Source organism: Perognathus longimembris, chromosome 1, assembly GCF_023159225.1.
Source record: "Perognathus longimembris pacificus isolate PPM17 chromosome 1, ASM2315922v1, whole genome shotgun sequence".
NCBI classification, from domain to species: Eukaryota; Metazoa; Chordata; class Mammalia; order Rodentia; family Heteromyidae; genus Perognathus; species Perognathus longimembris.
In genome coordinates this window covers 46,447,746-46,465,317 of record NC_063161.1, presented here as the reverse complement: position 1 = coordinate 46,465,317, position 17,572 = coordinate 46,447,746, and the positions used below count along the sequence as shown (strand labels likewise).

At 36.7% G+C, this 17,572-nt stretch overlaps 1 protein-coding gene and 1 pseudogene across 1 annotated transcript; one reads left to right on the top strand and one right to left on the bottom strand.

The window, feature by feature from the left end:
- The first annotated feature begins 3,716 nt into the window (after positions 1 to 3,716).
- LOC125348318 (olfactory receptor 6C3-like) lies at positions 3,717 to 4,661 on the top strand. Its single transcript, XM_048341446.1, has one exon. It carries the CDS (start codon positions 3,717 to 3,719, stop codon positions 4,659 to 4,661), a length of 945 nt encoding a protein of 314 aa, XP_048197403.1.
- A 10,315-nt stretch (positions 4,662 to 14,976) lies between these two features.
- On the bottom strand, positions 14,977 to 15,948 carry LOC125348309 (annotated as a pseudogene).
- Positions 15,949 to 17,572: the final 1,624 nt, after the last annotated feature.

The following is a 17,572-nucleotide window of genomic DNA, read 5'->3' as shown; positions in this document are numbered from 1 at the left end:
AACTGTAACCCCTCTGCTCTTCACTTTGACAATAAAGGAAAAAAATTATACATTAAAAAAGTCAATATGCTGTAAACTAACTGCACAACAGGGAGGGGGGAATTGGGCAAGAGGGAAGGAGAGAGAAAAATAAAAGAGGAGGTAACAAATTTGATAAGAAATGTACTCACTGCCTTACGTATTGAAACTGTAACCCCTCTGTATATCACTTTGACAATAAATAAATAAATACAGACATAAAGAATTAACATTCATCTGGTAGAATGTGTGACTTCCTGAGAAAAGTACTTCCCCAAAAGGTAAGCAACCTCCTAACACAAAATGTAGACATTAAGACACCTTCCTTATCTCAAAGAAAAGCATCATTTTTATGTCAAGATGCATTCTGGAAGAAATGCCCAAAACATCTAGGAATTCAGAAAGTGTAACACCAGGAGTAATTGGAGCAAAGATAAAATACCTATCTTTGCATAAGACCCCTGCCTTTACCATATTATTACCCCTGAGGCCAAAGAGCTGTGTGTCTCTCCACTAGAGCACCCACACTGTTAGAGTATGCCTCTATTTTTCTACTTGTTCGCCTTTTGTCTGCTGTCCTGCTTGCTTCCTTACTCATTAATGTTCCACCAAGTTTTCTTATCATTGTGACTTGTCCAGAAATTCCTATTCTTGTGAAAGGACCGTAAGTGAAGAGTGCCTACGTTTAGAGGGAAACTTCACAAACCTTCACCTGCATCTGGTGACAAGCAGTTGTACCATTTAACAATGCAACATCGTATTTCCAAACATATTTTCTTGGCTCAATAACTATTCATGAAATGAGAATGTTCTCTGAACAATTATATGCAACATTCTAATGAAAATAAGTGATGACAGCAAATGAACATAGTCAAAAGGTAATAAATTCAGCTTTTAGCAAATTTTGCTGTGGTATCAGTCATGGAAACCTGACACTCCATAATTTATGTAAGAGTTCCCTCATGATATCTAATCACAGAATATTTAGATAAATACATATGGCACAGATCCACTAGTATAGCATAATGGAGAGTATTTTAATTGTCCTAAAATTCTTATGTCTTCTAACTGTTTATCTCTATCTCTCTACAATGGCTCCTAAAAATTACTCATCTTTTTTCCTATCTCTGTAGATTTACCTATTCTGGAAAATCATCTAGGTACAATCATATCTAACCTTTACAAATTGGCTTTTTTCATTAAAAAATATGCATTTAAGTTTCTTCCCTGTCTTTCCATGACTGGACAGCTCACTTCTTTTTAGCATTGAATGATATTTTTTTTTTATGTACCTTGTTTATGGATCCATGCACCTACTAAAATGCATCTTATTTGCTTCCCACTATGGTAAAATAATGTTGATGCAAATATCCATGTACAGGATATTGTATGGGCATAACTTTTCATCTCTCTTGAGTAAACATCACAAAACATGATTTCTCAATCTATAGAATAATTATAATTTAGAAAACACCCAGATATCTTCCAAATTGGCTGCACCATTCTGTATTCCTATCAGAAGAAAATGAGAGCTCCTGACTCTCTCCTGAGAACTCTAGACAACCAACATGTGGCTTGGTCTGGATGGGGAGTCATCCCAACAGTGCTGCAATTACCTAATGACAAAATATGTGGAATAATCTTCTCACATTGTTATTTACTGTGGGTAGTTTTTCTTTTTGACTAGCACATATTAATTGTATAAAGACACAATTATAAAATTTCTTATTGAAATTAATAAAAGCCCAGTGTCAATGATTCAGCCACCTCTTTTAATAACACATCTCCTTGGCACCATTTGTTAACTTAATCAGTTCCCCTGAGGAAACAAAAAAAGACATAATCAAGTAAGTCCAGCTCTATTAGTGCAACATTCCAAGAGCAGAGAGTTGCTTAATTTCTGCTGTTCCCATCAGCATTTTCAGGGAAATGAAACATTCTCTTAAAAATAAGAGAAGTGTTTCCAAGTTTTGTGAATGTGTAACTACAGCACTGCCAAAATATTAGTTTAGAAAGTTTGTGCAATGCAAAGGAAAATGTCTTACTAAGTGGTTTGAATTATATGGGAAGAGACAAATGGAAGAGTACGTGAGTCAACACAGGCTTAACTGTGTTTACATATGGATGTTGTGGGAGAAAAGAAAAACAAGACTTACAGTATGGTAAATATGTAAAATATGATAAATATTCCCAACATTGTAGAGTAATAGGGTTTAGGTACTGTGCTCTAACCAAAGCAAAAGAAATATAATTCTGGAGATACATAAAACATGAAATTGTCACAACTGATTTCAGAGTGAAAAGGAAGACAACTGAATTACTAAACCAATTTCCCACCTCTAAAAATTGTATGACTATTTAAGAAAACCAGATGGTAGGATTTCAAATTTAATTATCAAAAAGGAAGTAAGTTTTGTATCTTTAATATAATATGCATTATTTCATTTTCTTAAAAATTTTAATATCAATTTAATGAATTGGCTTTATTTCATAGCACTTTAAAAGTTATCACTTTTTTCTTTTTTATTATAAAAGTGATGTACAGAGTTACAGTTACATAAATCAGATGAGTACATTTCTTTTGAGCAATGTCACCCTCTCCCTCATTTTCTCCCAACTTTGTCCCTCCCAAAAATTTTTAAATAGTATTTGTACACATAACATGTGCATTTAAACCCTTTTAAAGTTACAGATTAAATTGTTGTCTAATTGCTGTTATTAATGGAATTAGTTGTTATTATTAATGGGATCCCAAGACAGAAACACAGAAATAAGTCCTGCACTGTTCTTCATTTCCCATAAGTTTAAAGGCATACTTTGGTTTGATTTTAAGGAATTTTCAGTTGCTGGAAAGACCATCTGCTTCCCAGTAAATACTTTGGCCCTCCACTCAACCATTTGCTATAGCAATATTGAAAACATTTTCAGAATTTTTCATTTTATGAATTAAAATGTGTCTAGGCAATGATTTATTTTTAGCAAATCTGAAGTTTCTCTTTCTCACCCTGTGGTCTCTTCAGTAGAAAAGCAAAATATGAATGAAGCAAGGAGATTAATCGCATTACCAAACCTGAAGCAAGAAATTTAGAATGCCACTGCATTTCATGAATATATATACATATATATATATATATATATATATATGATACTTCTGTAGTAAAATGGTTATTGTGGCTTAACCTGGGATGCTTGTGGAAACATTAGGAAACTGATTTTCCCAAAACACAGCACCTGAAGGTATGGCTTCAACTTCCTTACTTATATAGCTTAGTCTATATTCTATTTCTCTTTTATAATATTTAGGAAAGAAAAGGCTAATTGAAAATTTTTTGTTCACCTTATAATGGAGCTAAGTATTTTGATTAGGCTTATTAATTTACCTAATTAAAGCAAAATTATAAGAAATTGCCTCTATTTAAATATTAGTACCAACATTTTGTCTGTACTAATCACATAGTTTCAATAAATTGAAACCAATATTTAAATTCAAGTAATACTTTTTGTACCTGACTGTAAGAGAGAATGGAAGTCAGAGAAGTTTGCTGATTCAGGACACCTGTTTTTATTTTCTGTCAACATTTTTTACCTTTATGGGTATTTTCGAATGGTATGCTCTAGTCTCAATCCTGTGTCTGCTTTCTGTATTATAGGGAGACACACATTTGATGTTCTAAAGGGAAGAAAAGAAATGAACGGCAATGAAAAACCACACAGTACCCACTGAGTTCATTCTACTAGGGCTATCAGATGACCCAGAGCTTCAGATTGTGATTTTTCTCTTTCTGAGTATCACATATGTCCTAAGTATTACTGGAAATGTGACTATCATCACTCTGACCTTGGTGGACTCTCATCTACAGACCCCTATGTATTTCTTCCTCAGGAACTTCTCCATATTAGAAATTACCTTTACCACTGTCTGTATCCCTAGATTTCTGAGCACAATTATTACCAAAGACAAGACAATTTCTTACAATAATTGCACAGCTCAGTTGTTTTTCTTCATCTTCATGGGTATAACTGAGTTTTACCTTCTAACAGCCATGTCCTATGACCGCTATGTGGCCATTTGCAAACCCCTACATTATACAACCATCATGAACAAGCGAGTCTGCATACTGCTTGTCTTTTGTGCTTGGCTAGCAGGGTTCCTAAACATCTTCCCACCAGTCATTCTTTTCCTCCAGTTAGATTACTGTGGCTCCAATGTCATTGATCACTTTGCTTGTGACTATTTCCCCTTATTGCAGTTATCCTGCTCAGATACATGGCTCCTAGAAATTATCGGGTTTTATTCTGCAATAGTGATCCTACTTTTCACTTTAGCATTAATAATTCTTTCCTATATGTTCATCATTAGGACAATTTTGAAACTCCCTTCTGCCAGTCAAAGAAAAAAAGCTTTCTCCACCTGTTCCTCTCATATGATTGTCATCTCTATCTCTTATGGAAGCTGCATATTCATGTATGCCAATCCCTCTGCAAAAGAAAAGGCCTCACTAACCAAAGGAGTAGCTATTCTCAACACCTCTGTGGCTCCTATGATGAATCCATTTATATACACCCTGAGGAACCAGCAGGTGAAGCAAGCCTTTAAGGATACCATACAAAAGGTTATGCTTTTCTCTAGTAAATGTGAATGATGATGGAAGAATAAAGTCTCTCCTTGTCAGGTTCATTGGAAATGGAGAAAGTCTTTATGATGTGACAGGTAACATTGGATTTATGGAATTTTCATGTTTAGACAAAACATTAGACTGTATATTTATACTTACTTCTTCATGTATATAGATCTATCTTGTCTATGTATCAATTTATCTATCATCTATTGGTGTATCTGCCTATGATCTATGTGTTTACTTACATGTCCATGTGTTTCAAAAATTGAGTATGCTCTTCTATTATAAAATAAGTGGAGTATATAACTTACAAAACTTTCAAAACTCTTTTGTTCAATACATTCATTACTTTTCCATTTCTTCATTGATATTTGTCCCACAGTTTACTCACTAAATCTGATGAAGCTAACTATTACTCCACAATTTTCTGATTTTTCAAATATTTCATTCAGATGTATACAGATGAACTAGAAACTTTACGCTGAAAGTTCAGATTTGGGGTAGGAATATATTTCATAGCAAAGACATAAGACATCTGGCTTAATGTAAAAAAACAGTCAGGAGAAATGTACACTTAGAATTACTCACTCTTTTTTTTAATTTTTGTTGTCAAACTGATGTACAGAGAGGTTACAGTTTCATACATTAGGCACTGGATACATTTCTTGTAGTGTTTGTAACTTCCTCCCTCATTCCCCCTTCCCCCTCACCCTTTCCTTCCCCCCCCCCATGAGTTGTTTAGTTCATTTACAAAAAACAGTTTTGCGTGTATTGCTTTTGTAGTCATTTGTCTTTTTAACCTGTGTCTCTCAATTTTGGTATTCCCTTTCAGTTTCCTAGTTCTAATACCAGTATACATGGTTTCCAATGTACTCAGATAAGATACAGAGATAGTGCAGATACACCACAGAAATGGGATACAAGAAGATCATCAATAATAGAAACTACAGTTATAAATAGCACTTTGAAAGTAGATACAGCAGTGATATAACAATCGTTTCCATAACATGGAGTTCATTTCACTTAGCATCATCTTATGTGTTCATAAGGGTATAGATTTTGGGCTCTTGTGATCCTCTGCTGTGACTTTCCTAAACCTGTGCTAATTATTCCCAATAAGGGAGACCATAGAGTCCATGTTTCTTTGGGTCTGGCTCACTTCACTTAGTATAATTTTTTCCAAGTCCTTCCATTTCCTTACAAATGGGGCAATGTCATTTTTTCTGATAGAGGCATAAAATTCCATTGTGTATATGTACCACACGTTCCTGATCCATTCGTCTCCTAAGGGGCATCTGGGTTGGTTCCAAATTCTAGCTATGACAAATTGTGCTGCACTGAACATTGTTGTGATGGTGGCTTTAGTGTGTTCTTGTTTGTGGTCATTGGGGTAGATGCCCAAAAGTGGGGCTGCTGGGTCATAGGGGAGTTCTATATTTAGCCTTCTGAGGAATCTCCATACTGCTTTCCAGAGTGGCTGAACCAGTTTACATTCCCACCAGCAATGAAGTAGGGTTCCCTTTTGGCCACATCCCCTCCAACATTTGTCATTGTTAGTTTTCTTGATAAAGGACATTCTAACTGGGGTGAGGTGGAATCTCGATGTTTTTTTGATTTGCATTTCTTTTTGGCCAGTGATGTAGAGCACTTTTTCATATGTGCGGGAAGCCGGCAACAACGCCATTACAAGATGGCGCCTACTTCCTTGCAGCCTTACTGGTAAATAACTCCATAAACGGCAAAGCCTAACGGACTTACCGGCCTGAACCCCGCGCATGCGCAAGTGAGTTCTAGTCCCAGCCAATCCCGTGGCGGCTGCTAGTAGCAACCGGTCACAGACCAATCAGGGAACGACCCATGCTCACGACCCATGCTTAGCATAGAGAAAGGCCATTGATTTTTGAGGGTTTATTTTATATCCTGCAACTTTGCCAAAGTTTTGAATCACCTCTAGTAGCTTGGGAGTAGAGTCTATGGGGTTCTTTAGGTATAGGATCATGTCATCTGCGAAGATAGAAAGTTTAACTTCATCTTTTCCTATTTGGATCCCCTTTATATTTTCTTCTTGCCTAACTGCTCTGGCTAGGAATTCTAGTACTATGTTGAAGAGAAGGAGAGAGAGCAGACATCCCTGTCTTGCTCCTGATTTTAAAGGGAATGGCTTTAGTTTTTCACTGTTTAGGATTATGCTCGCTATTGGTTTGTCATAAACTGCCTTAATTGTAGAATTGCTCACTCTTACCAGACTATTTCACAGTCTAACAAAATAAACACCCAGAATTGAATACTTGAAAATGGGAGGTGGGAACTATTATATACACACATGTACATATATATATATATATATATATATATATATAATGACTGAATATATATGACTAACATATATGACAAATATATATGTTTAATATATAAAAATATATGATATATGGCATAAATATATAGGAATATATGTGTGTATATAATATGTTTTATATATACATGCATATATATATATACTTAATCTGAGCTAGGAACAAATATTGTTAGGAAATCTGAATCTACTTGCCACTTCTTTTTTTTAATATTTAAATTAAATTTTATGCTTGCCAATTCTGTAAAATCAAATAACTGCAATCATTAGAGGGTTTAGAATAAAATACATAAATATTAATTTAAACATTTAAATTCTAGAAGCTTAATGTGTATCATATTTCTCATTGTAGTAATAATTATAAGTAATAAGAAAAATAGAGAAAAGTGATTATTTCATTAAATATATATTGCAATTATTTTCTGTACATTGGCTCATTTAATTCTTTCAAAAATTTTACAAGATGCCTATAATTTATGTTCTCCATTGATTAGAGGTATTTTTCCTAAAGCAGATTAAATAATTTCAAACATACAGAGGACAAAATATGCAAACCTGTATCAATAAAATATATGCAATTGTGATAAATTTGCGAGAGTATAACTTCTGGAGAACTGAGTTTCCATTTCATGCTCCATAAATTATTTTATAGAGCTTCTGACAGTAGAGAAGAAAGAATCTTTTCTCTATCTCTGTTTGGGGGGTGGGGGCGGATTTCTCTATGTAATGTACACATTCTACTTTGTATTTGGTAAGACATATGCAATATGTGTTTTTTTTGTTTTGTTTTGTTTTTTGTTTGTTTGTTTTTTTTGCCAGTCCTGGGCCTTGGACTCAGGGCCTGAGCACTGTCCCTGGCTTCTTCTCGCTCAAGGCTAGCACTCTGCCGCTTGAGCCACAGCACCGCTTCTGGCGGTTTTCTGTATATGTGGTGCTGGGGAATCGAACCTAGGGCCTCGTGTATCCGAGGCAGGCACTCTTGCCACTAGGCCATATCCTCAGCCCCAACAATATGTGTTTTTTAAAGTCCCTTGGAAAATGACAAGTATTATGTCTATCTTCTAAGTGATTGAACAGAGTAAAATCAGTGTTAAGAGTTGTTTCACAGGTGATATACTCTTGAAATCAAAACTCAGGCTTAGAGTTACAATGCATTGACTTTCATTTGTAACAATTTGATGAGTTTGTGTTAGAACTGTTCAAGGACTTGCAAATGTGTGACTACTCTTTCAAAGTATATAGTTATCTTAATTATCTTTTTAAAACATTTAAAGCATTTTTATCTCTCAGTAGTTGCACAAAGTAGTTGCCATTTAACATAGCAGTTTACTAATACAATATATCTTTTTAAAAATTTATTTATTGTCATAGTGATGAACAGAGGGGTTACAGTTTCATATATAAGGGAGTGAATACATTTCTTATCCAACTTGTTCCTTTCTACCTCATTTTTCTCCCACCTTCCCTCCTCTTCACTTCCCTTCCCCTTCCCCATGAGTTGTACAGTTGGTTTATAACATACAGTTTTGTAAGTATTGCTGTTGCATTGGTTCACCTTTTATCCTTTGTCTGTCCATTTTGATGTTCTCCTTCCCTTCCCCAGTTCCAATAAACATATATACAATACCCAGGGTATCTTAATCCATAAGAGTGACATCAGGAGTAAAACAATGGAGAAGAAAGAGAGAAGAAAGGCATAATTTCACATGGTATGTTGAACATGACAACAACAATGATACACTTATTTTCCTAACTTGGAGTTCAGTTTGCTTAGCATCATCTTATGTGTTCATATGTACGTAGCTATTGAACTGTGATCTTATGCTAGGAATCTCCTAGACATTTACTACTTATTACCAATGAGAGAAACCATAGAATCTATGTTTCTTTGGGTGTGTCTCATTTCCCTTAGTACAATTGTTTCCAAGTCTTTCCATTTCCTCACCTGTGGGGCTAAGTCATTCCTTCTAATAGATGCAGAGAATTGCATTGTGTAGATGTACCACATTTTCTTGATCCATTCATCTACTGAGGGGCATCTGGGTTGGTTCCATATTTTAGCAATGGTAAAGTATACTGTGATGAACATAGCTGTGCTGGTAGTTTTAGTGTTGTCTTGCTTGAAATCTTTTGGGTAGCAGCTCCAAAGTGGAGCTGCTGGATCATAAGGGAGTTCTAGGTTTAACCTTTTGAAGACGCTCCACACTGCTTTCCAGAGTGGTTGAACAAGCTTACACCCCCACCAACAGTGTAGAAGAATTCCCTTTTGGCCACATCCCCTCAAGCATCCTTTATTATTAGTTTTCTTGATAATGGATCTTCTTACTGGGGTGAGGTGGAATCCCAATGTTGTTTTGGTCTTTATCTATGTCATCTCATGATAGGCATTGTACTCATAGTGATGAAGAAGGATGATTCATTCCCAAATTTCCTAAAATACCTTTTTTCAAGGGTTCCTTATACCTGCTAGGCAGATTTTCTACCACTAAATCACACTTCTAGGCCTCTTTATTTATTTATTGTTAAGTAATTGCACAAAGGGTTTACAATTCTATAGGTCAGGTTATGAGTACAGTACTCAGGTAATGATCTGCTAAGTTTAAATCCTTTTGTAATCTGCTGAGTGTTTCTCTACCCTTAATTTTCTGAAATTCTGACTTTCCCCAAACAGCAAATGATGCTGCTCAAAACAAAATAAAATCTAATGTGATTAAGTGTTAAACTGAAAATTAGAGATTTGTTGAAAGATGACATGTCATTAGTGAAAGCTGGTGTTACAGTGGTGTTACAGAAAAATGAATCAAGTGTCTTTAGTATAGCACTGAACTCTGCATCTAAAGCATTTGTGGATTTTCCTCAATGATGCTCTCTTGGTACGAGAGACCTGTGGAGACTAACCATATGCTGTTATTACATTTGAACTGTGTTAAACCTTTCATTTATCCCTCTAACATTTTCTTTGTATATTAGCATTAAATAGTTTTACAAAGGGGGATTATTGTGATGTAGACATGTACATTTTCATCAAATGATTCTTCTCTTCTGTGTTACTTTATTAGTCCCACCACTTTCTACATTTTTAAGAATTATAGTGTGTCGGGCTCTGTCGCCTCTCCCGGCGTGGGGATTGAGACTCAGCTACTCTTCTTTATACTCCCTTTCTCACCCTCTCCCCTAGTCACCCGGCCCGCAGATAAAGCTAGAGTGGAGCGGGGGAGCTAGCACCGTCCTAACGCACGCGTGGCCAATTCGAGAAAGCGTGCCCGCCTCCTTACCAATAGACAAAGTCAGAGGTACGCAAGTCTCGGAGTAGGCCTCCAGAGCCAAACTGGTTTATTAAAGCGAATGTAAGGGGAATTGATAGCGAGAGAAGGTGATCGGCCAGGAGGCCAATAGGCTGAAAGCTGTCACATGATCTCCCCTTGAGCTAATGTCAATCGAAACCGCCGAGCCAGGGTAGGGCTGGTAGGCGCCTGGCTGGCTAGGCTGGGAGACACCTGGGCTGGCTAGAGAGTTGGGGGCTGGGTGCAAAGCCAGTTCTTCTGGTTTCGGACCCAGAGAGAGTAGCCTGCTTCCGCATTCCCCTAAGATCTTGGGGGGAAGGGCGTCAAGTCCCCACCAAGTCTAAGGGCCGGATCCCAACAATAGTGGGTTTCATTATACTACTTTTATATGTAAAGTGTACTTCCAGAGTATTCATCCTCCATCCTTCTCCCTTTTGCTTCTCCACACACCATTATTTCCCCCAAAACAACTCCACTTTGACAATGAAGTCATATTATTACTGTTATTACTATTAGGTCTAGATGAGCAGAACCATATGAAGTTTTTGTCTCTGAGCTTATTTTATCTTTTAAAATAATGATCTCCAGATCCATATGTTTTACTACAAGTCACATAATTCTATTCTTAATGGCTGAATAATACCATATATACATACATATATAATGTTTTCTTCATGTAATATATTGCATTTATTGATTTGCAAGTGTTCATTCATCCATGCATCCCTGGAGAAAAACTAACTCGATCTTGAACTTTTTAATGTGCAGTTGAATTTAATTTGCAAGTATTTCACCCATGTTCATCAAGGAAGTTGGTCTCTTTTTTTACTGTTGTGCCCTTGTGCGGTTTGGGTACGAATGTGATAGTGGCTTTGTGGAATGAGTGTGGTAGAATTCCATAGTGTTCTAGTTTGTGGCATACATTGAAAAACTCTCATATTCATTTTTCATTGAAATTCTGATAGAATTCAACAGTGAATACTGGCCTTCCTTTGTCTTCAATATACTTAAGGTCTGTATGTGTGAATGCATTATGTGTGTGTGTGTCTGTCTGTCTGTCTGTCCTGGGATTTAATCTCAGAGCCTGGGTGCTTTCCATGAGCTTTTCTGTTCCAGATTAGTGCTCTGTCACTTGAGCCACAGCTCCACTTGTGGTTTTTACTGGTTAGTTCAAGATAACAGCCTCATGAACTTCCTTGCCAAACTGGGCTTTCAACCACTGCCCTCCAATCTCAGCCTTCTGGGCAGCAATATTACAGGCATGAGCAACCAGTTCCTGGCCTCCTTAGTATGTTTTGCTGTGGGTGAACTTTAGAAATCTCCATTGCCTTAGTTTGCGTATTTCCTGTGCTTTTGCACTGAGATTTATGTATAGGCTTTGCCACACAGGCCCTACTCCATTCGTGTCCCTTTGTACAACCCTCTAAGTCCTTTCAATGCATCTACAGTGGAGGATTCAAACACCACAGTAGTGTCTGCCATACCGGTGCACAGGGAGAACCAAGAGACTCAGCTTGGCTGTCTGTGGATCTCAGCTCTTTCAGACTATTCCTGGAAGTTCATCATCATGGGGAGGCTGGAGGCTGGGAGATGTCACTTGAGCACAGTGTCTAGTTCAGAGCTCTCCTCTCCAACTAGCAGCAAATCTCATAACCAACAGAAGGCTCCTGGGTGTGAGGGAATCTGCTAGGCACAGACTTGCTGTTGTTGCTTCTGCTTCTGCACTGCTCCTCAGACACTGGGATTTGCTCAAGGCAGGAAAGTGGGGCCACCGACCACCATATCCTATGCAGCCTCAACTCCTAGCACTGTTTTGATGTCTCCACTCTCCTACTTCAAAGTCCCTCCTTCTCCTTCACCCCCTAGTAACTATATCATTCTCAAAGATTATGCAGGGGGGGTTGCCCTCCTTGAGCTATGACTGTTCCTTGTTTTGATGCCCCAGGCTAGTGCAGTCTCCATTTCTAGCTGGCTGCCTACTCTGTCTCCCATAACTAGCCAGCAGCTGCTAGACCCTAAGAACTCTGCCAGCCTAGCCCAGGACTCCCTGCCTTGTCATTGAAATGATATGGAGGCAATGAATCTGCTTACACCACGTCAATTTGAGGTTGCTGAATCCAGAACCTTTCACTGCTTTCTGAACTCTGACCAGTAACTTTCAGCTTGCCCAAATCAAAATCTCTCCCTTTCTACCAGCACCTCTGGTGACAAAATCCCAAGGAGACTGGACACCAGAGTTTGGTGTCCCAGGGTTCTCTAAGCAATGATTATTCCCCTGGTTGACTCAGTCTCAGTATCTGCCCATGTAGAGTCCCACAGCCCCTGTGGAGAGTGCCTGAAATCTAAGCACTCCTACAGCTTCTGGATCCTGAGTTCTCAGTGTCCTTGCCAAAAAGGATCCTCATGCAATACAACTGCTCTCATTGGGAAGAATTGGGCCAGCAATCTCTGTGCCTTTTGCTTCCCAAGTGTGCATTAACTTTTCAGCTTGCCAATAGAATTACCCATGGCTGTATAGATCAATATAGTGATGCAAACAGACTCATTGAGCAAGTCATTGGACCACGTTCTTTGTAGAGGAGTAATCTTGTAAATTAGAAATATGAAGGCAATCTAATAATTGCAAAATTACATGCTATTGAGAACACTGATGCCTTTTTTAAAATGTACTAAATGAGCACATGCAAAACACCCAAGATTACTTGTGGGGCTATCTCTCTAAATTACCACAGCCTTATAAATGAAATATTCACACAGTTGCTCCTCTGGAATTAAATACGTTCATCAACACAGAAGAGAAAAACATTTAATCAAAGAAATTTACAATCTCTTGACTCTTCTATTCTCAGATGTCTTATATGGCCCCCAAATGACATACATGCACACTTCACATGTATTTTATGTTTCTTCATTGGGACAAAATTTGTGTCATGTTTGAAATAGATGCTGAATTATTTTTGACCCTCCACATATCTAATCAAGAGTTAGGGAGCTTGTCTGTGGCTGGTTCACCACTCTCAGGGCTAAGGCTTGGTTATTCTCCATTAAGCAATCCCTATGCTGCACATCTCTTTCTGATGATATGTCTCCTGGACTAATTTCCAAAGTCCAAGTCATTGTTTGATTTGGTTTCACAAATATCATGGAGTATATTACTCTGTTTTATAAATTCATATGGTCAAAAAAAGTTGTGGTGTAATGATACAGTTATGCTTGTCAAAGAAAAAGTAATTCTCATACTATGTACTGACAATTTAATTTTTAAAGTAGATCTCCTGATGAACATGTGTTTTTACATAGAGAGAACATTTCATTCATCATTGCTTCCCAAGGGGCTTAGTGGAGAAGGCCTTTAGTCAAATACATGTTACATTAATAAATAAAATAAGCATTATTCATATAATTTGGTTCCTAAATGTCTCCCTTCAAACTTGTTTGCTAAGTTTGATTTTCTTTTGCTTTCTAAAGGAGAAGTACATGTAGTTATTTATCTAATCAATTACTATTATTTTCATGTCTGGGTTTCTAGGCCCCTTTGCTTTTAAGAAACCTGAATATACAACTCACTGCCATCTCTCAACAGTCCAAACCTCTCTTTAAAAATCCTTAATCAGCATGCTGTAGCCATTTACCCTACCTTTTTAGATCTATCACAGAGAATTTCTACTTTAGATATACTTAAGACAAAATCCTGTTACTTTATTGAGATCCCTCTTGGTCCGTTGGTTGGATAGTTACATTTTTATTTTTTATAACAATCCTGGGGCTTGAACTCAAGGTCTGGGCATTGTACCTAAACTTTTGTTGTTCAATGTTAGCCTTAATAATTGAACCACAGGTCCACTTTCAGCTTTATTGATGGTTGATTGGGGTTAAGAATGGCACAGACTTTTTCGGTCTGGGCTGGCTTTCAATACTGAGCCTCAAATTTAAGCTTCCTGAGAAGCTAGAATTACAGGCTTAATCCCCGGGCATGAAGCTGATTGATTACCTTTATGTTTATGTGTTTGTTGGTTTTTTTACTCGGTTATTCAGTGGAATCTCTATCATTAGATTCCCATTAGTGCCATACTATTGATGTATTGTTCACTTAAAATGACCTGATATAAACCATAACCATAGTGATGCTAACCAATAAAATTAATTTCCGAAATTCTACCTCACTTCTCAGGTATCAGTGGAATTAAATGAGTATCGAGGCTTATAAATCAAGGGGAATAACTGCAATCGTGAATCACATATTATTAATTACAGGATGGTCTATGTAGTGTCAATATTATACCACTGTGCTTTTTGTCTTTTTTTGCTTCAATTCAGTAGAAAAGATATGAAAGGTGTCTGAACGCAAACTAAGATAAAAATCTGTCTTCAAACATTATTGTTTCCTATAAAATAGGATTGTCAGAAATAAGAAAAGATTTCATTAAACAATTTATAACAAGTTACTTAATGAATGAACACAAGATCTCTCTTGATATGAAAACAATAGAGATTAGGTAGTTCTCTAAACTTTGTTCCATGACTACAAAAGTCTTACACATCTTTCTAATATAACATGCTTTAAAATGTAGATTTTAGGATAATAGGAAAATAAGGAATTGGTGCTAGACAAAGATGCCTAGCTGAAGGAGTAAAAAGACATGCTTAGAAACGGTTTATGTAGTTTTCCTTCACCCATGCCTCTGCGGCTCCACATTTTACATCATCCCATTCCTTTACTTGAAGAAAAGACCATCCTGTGGACCATCCTTTTGAAGGCTTGCTTCACTTGCTGATTACGTAGTGTGTAGATGAAGGGGTTCAGAAAAGGAGCCATGGCGGTATTAAGCACAGCTACTCCTTTGCTCAAAGTCACCCTCTCCCTTGCTGAAGGCTTAATGTACATAAAGATGCAGCTGCCATAAGAGAGGGACACAACAATCATATGGGAGGAGCAAGTGGAAAAGGCTTTCTTCCTTTGGCTTATGGAAGGAGTTCTCAGAACTGTCTGGATGATTTTTGCATATGAGAGAATTACTAGTGTCAAGGTGCCGATGAGTACTACCATGGCTAAAGAGAATACCGTGAGTTCTAGAAAGCATGTGTTTGTGCAAGAAAGCTGCAGAATTGGAGAAAAGTCACAGAGAAAATGATCAATAATGTTAGAGGCACAAAAATCTAATTGTATCAGAAGGATGACTGGGGGAAAGACAATGAGGAATCCTGTAAGCCAGCAACTGAAGACCAGAAGCATACAGACCTTGCTGTTCATGATGGTTGTGTAATGGAGGGGTTTGCAGATGGCCACGTATCGGTCATAGGACATGGCTGCCAAGAGGTAAAATTCTGTCACTCCTAAGAAGATGACAAAAAATAGCTGGGCCATGCAATCATTGTAAGAAATGCTTCTGTCTCCTGTTGTGATAGTGACAAGGAATCTGGGAGTGGAGGCAGATGTGAATGCTATTTCTAGGAATGATAAGCTCTGAAGAAGGAAATACATGGGTGTCTGCAGATGGGGATCTGAGAGGGTGAGGATGATGATGGTCAGGTTTCCTGTCACACTGAGTAGGTAGGTGACAAGGAGAAAGAGGAAAAGCACAATTTGCCACTGTGGGTCGTCTGTCAATCCAAGAAGAATAAATTCTGTTACTATTGTAGAATTTCTCATCACTTTCTCTCTTTATGAAGGCATTTTCTATCTGAAATAGTTGAGAAAATGAGAAATGTGTTTCACTAATAAAAAAAATGTACTCAAGATCCAGTTTTTTGGTTTCTTGTTTATTTCACATAGTATACTGTCCTCCAGGTTCATCCCCATTGTCAGGGAAAAAAAGGCTGTCATTTCGTATATGGGTGGATACATATCCATACGTATTGTGTGTAAATACATGTGCATACATAAGTAACATTAGATGTTAGGTCACTTTTAATAGAAGAATAGCCATGATAATAATAATAAATTCTATATCCGAGTGTCTACAAGAAGTAGAAACCTCCAATTATGAAAGCTGTAATAATCTACAGATCAAATGTGAGTCACAAGGATTATAGTTTATAATATAATATTGTATGCTAAAATTTTAGATATGACTTACATGACTTCATCAATCATTTTAGTATATTTATGCATAGCAAACATAACTGTACATAATAGGTGTATATGTGTATGTTTGCACTTGAATACACTTGTTAAAAGTCGTTTTGGCTTTTTGGTTCTAGAGAAAACTTATTTTGTAACATATCAAAATATTTTTTCACTCCATGTTACCTCATATATTAGTTTCATTATTTCCTTCACTGTATTCTCATGTATTTTAAGTATAAATGTCCTCTGAATGATTCAGTATATTTCTTAAAATTCAGAAAAAAAAAATTTAAATTCTGTAATTAAAACCTTTTCAAGCAAATAACTTGAGAACTTGCTAGCTACCTGTCTCATACAGTACTTTGGGGACAATTAATTATTTTGATGTAGCTTTAATTTTTAAATTTTTCTGTCTTAGAACAGGCCTTTTTCTACATCTAGGAAAACATATTCAATATACAAAGATAGCACACTGATCCAAAATAGTGCTGTCTAGTTATCACATATGGAGATGCCTTATAGGTGGGAGCAGGCTCTAATCAATTCAATGTTTCGGCTCCAATACAATTATCCATTTGTAAACAAGGTCTTTACAATATTTTTAAGATACTATTCCAGAATATATTTTTACTTACCCATCAGTCATGAAAAGTTTCTCCAATACAAAGCAGTTCTTGCATTTAAAAAAGTTAATTTTATTTTGCCTTTGAAATGATCTCCCTATGTATCACAAGTAAACTTGAATTCCTGGTCCTTTTGCTTCAGTCAACATACATTGCAATGCCCACTCCAATTTTATTTTTGTAAACTGCACATATTCTACTTGAATTAATTTCAAAACCATAAAACAGATCCCCCCCCCAGCATATTTTCTTCCTATTTTGTGGTCCAACAGTCAAGGTAAGTTTTTGAGGTGAGAAAGATTATTTTTCTTGTTTCTGTATTTTTAAAGGTTATCACTCTTCATGCTAACCAAAAAAAAAATCTACTTTTCCCTTTTTAAAGTTGGTTAAAACTTTAGATATGCTGGCCTCTATAAACATTTCTGACAAATTCCAATATCCAGAATACTTATTTAAGCCTGTGATTTTTCCCTATGTCCTATATTCTTTATAGGTGTCATTGTATTAAAATGAACAGCATTTTCCAAGGTTAATCAGCTGGTTTCAGAGATGAATCAGTTTGCACAAACATTTTATGCACAAAATGTCTAGACAGATGAATTCCCGCA

What these genes read in the sequence shown, in the direction of transcription:
- LOC125348318 (XM_048341446.1), top strand. Translation starts at nt 3,717, where the DNA reads ATGAAAAACCACACAGTACCCACTGAGTTCATTCTACTAGGGCTATCA.